At 38.9% G+C, this 5,675-nt stretch overlaps 1 protein-coding gene across 6 annotated transcripts in view; it reads right to left on the bottom strand.

Annotated features, from left to right (window-relative positions):
- Positions 1 to 5,675, bottom strand: part of LOC135105832 (agrin-like) — a 136,079-nt gene that overhangs the window by 13,669 nt on the left and 116,735 nt on the right. For 5 of the 6 annotated variants that reach the window (XM_064014440.1, XM_064014435.1, XM_064014436.1 and 2 more), the window contains 4 exons: positions 4,224 to 4,556; positions 3,568 to 3,983; positions 2,761 to 2,903; positions 429 to 661 (listed from right to left, as the gene is read on the bottom strand). In XM_064014440.1, the coding sequence (XP_063870510.1) occupies positions 429 to 661; positions 2,761 to 2,903; positions 3,568 to 3,983; positions 4,224 to 4,556 (1,125 nt within the window). The remainder of the gene's footprint in view (positions 1 to 428; positions 662 to 2,760; positions 2,904 to 3,567; positions 3,984 to 4,223; positions 4,557 to 5,675) is intronic. The other variant, XM_064014438.1, reaches the window with a different exon arrangement.

The raw sequence follows: 5,675 nt of genomic DNA, 5'->3' as shown, positions 1-5,675 counted from the left end.
ATTGCAAATGGATGTTTATACTCTTGTTATGTATAGTATAGATATTAACAATAATATAGAAAAATTGACTCTAAAATCACATTGAAATATTTATCATGAAACAAGTGATAACATACTAAAAAGGAAGCATTTTCATAACTTTAAAGAAAATGTCCACCACTGAATGTTACTAGAAAAAGATACAATGTAATTTATTTTTCCATACCTAAGAATTATCAAATGTAGATTCTTACAGTATGGATATGGTTCTCTTCTCATCCACTACAAGATTCAATGCTATCTCATACACACACACACACACACACATATGTATATTATATATATATATATATATATATATATATATATATATATATATATATATATATATATATATATATATATATATATATATATATATATATATATATATATATATGAGCACTGACCTGTGAAACCTTGGATACAGAGACATTTGAAGTGACCATCATCAGTGGGTCTGCAGGAACCCTGGTTGAGACAAGGGAGGGAGACACATGGTGAGGCAGAGCACTCACCCACGTGCTCAGCCCTTATCACATGTGGTGACCCTGGCCACACCAAATCCAAAGGTCGACCATTGATTCTGACAGAGCGCAAACATCCCACAAGGCCTTCAGCTGTTCCTGCATTCTCCCACACTCTGATGTTGATTAGAGATAAATTATAAAAAAATTATTTTTCCTGAAAAAAGTGAAAATTTAAGATAAACCCTGCCATTGAACTTTAAAATTGACTTCACACAGTGATCTTCTATTACATTAGAAGCAACATGGCTGTATAGCAGACTGATCCTTTTTATGTTTTGCAGATATATCAGGAGTAGTGCAGGGCAGTGTTCTTGGACTAGTGTTTCTCATTCTTTTTATTGACATTATATCTGGAGTAGTGCAGGGCAGTGTTCTTGGACCAGTGTTTCTCATTCTTTTTACTGACATTATATCTGGAGTAGTGCAGGGCAGTGTTCTTGGACCAGTGTTTCTTATTCTTTCTACTGACAACATGGGGGACAACAAAGAAAATAAACTAATTTCATATGCTAATGATAAAGCAATTTATGCAAACATTTTACCACTCACTCTGATGTCAATGGCAGTTGCCTCTATTGACAGACTCAAAACATGTTTACAGTTGATGCAATCAATGGGGCATGAGAATCAATCTCAAGAAATCCATGCGTATGATCATTAGCTGATCTAGAACACAATCTCATAATCACCCTAGTTTATATTTATCTGACAATGTATTATCTGATGTATTCTGTTTCAAATTATTTAGAAGGATTATTGATTCAAGAATTGACTTTTTAGAGATGTAACATCAAACATTCCTTGTAAAACTGGCATTCTTCAAAATATATGATGTTTATAGCAGAGATTATACATGTTTATAGCAGAGACTATACATACTTTAATCTATTTCCTATGTAGCATTACTATTACTCTAACAGTAGCATTTGTCTCGGAATAATAAACTTGTTATTTACTAAAACGTCAGCACCAAATCCCATTGGGTGCAAGAATTATAAGTATCCTATACCTTCCTTGGCTGGATGTGTGTGAGCAGCAGATCCTTGGTGGTATTAATAGAATGTGTGACATGTTCCTTTGCAGATTTGTGCAAGAATGTTCTTTTGTGGATATACTTGTTCTTATAAATACAGTAAAAATCTAATCATGAAGCATTTCCATATCCTTGTAACTTCCTAGTGAACTCTCCACAACATTACCTAACCAGAGAGAGAGAGAGAGAGAGAGAGAGAGAGAGAGAGAGAGAGAGAGAGAGAGAGAGAGAGAGAGAGAGAGAGAGAGAGAGAGAGAGAGAGAGAGAGAGAGAGAGAGAGAGAGAGAGAGAGAGAGAGAGAGAGAGAGAGAGAGAGAGAGAGAGAGAGAGAGAGAGAGAGAGAGAGGACTCTACTCATGATGAGGATAGTGCCAAGTGGTGACAGACTTATACTTGCCTGCCTCAAGCTCACCACATCACTATAACGGTGGCACTTTAACTATAATGGTGGCACTTTAAAGAAAACATTTTATTAATATATACTACCTCACTTTGAATTCTGCTCACTAGTTTGGCTGTCAGCTGCAGTTTATCACCTAAATTCATTAGATAAAGCACTTACATCCATCAAGATTTTATTACCTGACATTTCAAATGATATCTCTTACAGAAGGCATGCTGCAGCACTATGTGTGTTTTACAGAATTTTTCATAACCCTGTTCAACCATTACACAGTAACTCCATGTCCTTACAGTCTGGTGGATGTCATGAGATACTCACTAACACACAATGCTCAAGCCTTGCTGGTTGTGTGATGCTCCCCTTCACAGTATTCTAGGTGTTTTAATTCTTATTTTACTAGAATATGGAATATACTGTTTATTGACACTGCATGCTGCTGATGCCAAATGATTAAAGTCTGCAGCAAAAAAAAACTGATCTCAGTAGCAATTGTGCATTTTCATTGGTTTTCAAAGTACTTTTTTTTAGAGGTTCATATTTCATAAAGATTGTTTTCATTTTTTATTTCAATATATTTTTCCTAAGTTATTGATGCTTCAAGTCAGATTCACTTCAGAGTAATGCTTTTTCAGTTAACACAATAACTTCAAATCACCCTGAACTTGAGATCCAATATATATATATATATATATATATATATATATATATATATATATATATATATATATATATATATATATATATATATATATATATATAAAACACCAAATTGTTACCTTCTTTCATTAGTTGGGACATATCCAATATAGGTTGAGCCTCTGAGATCCAGACTCTTGAGGTTTCCTGGAGCCTTGCCCACTGAGTCCTCTGTATCGTCCAGCTGAAGGATACCGTCACGCTGGTACCTCTTGGCAACCACCTGCAGCATGGACAGAAATAATTTGTTTGCACCAGACTGCACTGGTGCTGTTCCCATAGGATTAACCAGTCACCTATATTACTATGAGCACTGAACTGTCTTTCTGATTTTCACAGTAATAAAGCTGAATTTTAGGGTGTACATAAGACCATGTAACAAAGAATGGTCCATAATGCATGATGAAAAACACTGAGATCTAAAAATTTGGAGCTGATCAAAAAATATCAACAAAAAATGCATTTCCAGAGGGAAGTGGGAGCATTGTTTTCTTATTGTGTTCTAGCCTTGACACTGCATGTTTTATGTGAGCAGCATCACAGCCACAGAGTCGCAGCAATTGTAACAGAAAACATTCTATGAAGCACTACTGTGTATATAAATACCATGAGTATTTTACATGATGCAATGCCTATAACTCTTCTGGAAATCGATATGGTGAACATGAAAATATTATACTGATACTTGATAAGTTATAATGATAATGGTATTTTTTTTCTTGCTGCACTCTAAATGTCTTAACAGTTTTGGGTTTGCAACCTTGATAGCAAAGCAAAAAAAAACATGCAAATATATTTCGTAGAATTAATGAACATGAAATTTATTTCCTGGCCAGAATTGGTATTCCATTATAAACACCAAAGCCTGCTAAAAAAAAAATACTCACCCTGTGGAAGCGCTTCATCTGGATGCGCTCGTGGCTGCGGATGAGGGCTGGTCCTGAGCCCAGGTTATACCGAAACTCAACAAAACCATCAACAAGTGCCAAAGAAAGGAAATCCCCAGAGCCATCTCTCTGTTGTTGACTGTACAGCAAGATTCCACTGTCTGTGAAGGTTCGGAACTCTAACTCAACCTGGACTTTGTTATAGGCTTTGATTTTCTTCACCTCTAGGAATGAGGAGCCACTAAAGGATGGGGTCTCATATGGTGGTGGCAGTTCAGTCTCACACTGAGGCCCTGTGGCTCTTAATGGACAGTCACAACTAAAGCTTCCATCTGGCAGATCCCGGCAGATTCCCCCTCGCTGACAGGGATGTTGGCTGCAGGCCCCACTTGCTTCTTCCCTTCCTGGAGTATTGACTGTGGAACAGGCAGGGAAAGAAGACAAGTCAGTCTCCATTATGTAACACATATACATGACAATATATTAACATCTTCCTGGCCTTAAGGAAACACTACATGGAACATGACAGTATTCTGGCTACAAATGTAAACATGAGACTGACTGTAGAAAGAAGTACAGGTGGTACACTACACGGACAGTGCAGGTGCAGGTGAGCCATGCAGTGCAGCTTACCTGGTGGGTGCAGTGGCACTTACCTACGCAGGTCTGGCGGTCTGCACTCTGAGTATAACCCAATCGGCAGGTGCAGATGGAGGACTTGCAGTGGGAGTAGGAAACAGAGCAGTCCTTGTCTCGGTAACAGATGGAGCCCAGGAGGCCGAAAGCAGCGATGGTGACAGGGGTGGGTGGCACCCCAAAGATGCTGTTTGAGAGGCTGTGGGTGCTGGACCCACTGCTCACCCCCACCACATACTCTGGGTGCAGCAGGTGGCGAGTGGCTTTCGCTGTCTCCGCCCGGTGGGGCTCAGTGGACAAGGGGGCAGTGGACCGGCGCAGGGGAGACTCGGTCACGCCATCAGACTGGTTGCCTACGTCAGGTTGTCAGCACTTAAGAGTGGCACCAAGAGGATGCCAATCCACACCACAAGGTTCATATACTACTACTTCCTATTCTTCACAACAGTAAGGTCTATCCCTTGAAGGTGAGAGTCATCTTGGAAATTTTGCCATTTTTAGACAAGCTGGGGATCCAAAATTTTCAAATTCTATTGTATTATATAATAATCCTGTGTAAATATTCCTTACTGAAGAAATAAATTTGGCCTTAACAATGGCACTTATTCCAAGCTGATCCTTCCAGGGTCAGAAGCGGCCCATGTTTAGTGCTGCATCACATATGGAGCTCACAACACTTGGGCAAAACAAGAGTGCAACACAGGTTACCACAAAGAAATGTCTTACCAGTGTCACCACTGCCACATCTGGGAACACTTCACCATCCAGAGATTGTGGTGAAAGATGTGCAGTAAAGGTAAACATAAGCTTATAAGAGTGAGCAGCAAGTGGAAATGCTTCACAAATGACAGTGATGGACTGGTTTGTGTCTTTGTGAAGGAAAGTTATGGTCACATTTGTCTAGATAAAGGAAAGGTGCCTCATATTTAGCAGTATGTCTTTAAAGAATATCAGTATTGTGTAACAATGAATGGTAAAACATACTTTCATCTTACGGAAACTTAATGATTTCATTTAAAGAGAGCAATGCTATCTGATGCAATGTATTTAGCGTGCTGCAAAGTCTGACTAATATTACAGTCAGTGAAAATACTGATCATTCAATTTTAAGATAAATGCCAGACACAGAATCACAAGTCATACTTTCAGTTTGGTAATGAAGCATCATATAACTGATAATATCCCAAATAAATAGGAAATATTATTGTACAATGAAGAAAGACCAACTTGTTCAATAAAAGCATGTATCTCTGGCATTCCTGATGGATCAGTGGAGACAACAGATGCAGGACTTGGCCAGCAGGGAGCACTGGGCTCCCTGAGGACCATGACCTCATTGGCAGTTCAATATATTGATAAAGAGTGCATAGAATAGAATAGAGCGAGGCTAAGAGGGCGTGGTGCAGGTGTTTGCGGCACGACACAGACACAGGCGTGCTCCCCTCCTTCCCTCTCTCTTTTGTATCACCTCC

The sequence above is a fragment of the Scylla paramamosain genome, chromosome 12, assembly GCF_035594125.1.
Source record: "Scylla paramamosain isolate STU-SP2022 chromosome 12, ASM3559412v1, whole genome shotgun sequence".
Classification (NCBI taxonomy): Eukaryota; Metazoa; Arthropoda; class Malacostraca; order Decapoda; family Portunidae; genus Scylla; species Scylla paramamosain.
This window is presented reverse-complemented; position numbering and strand designations above follow the sequence as displayed.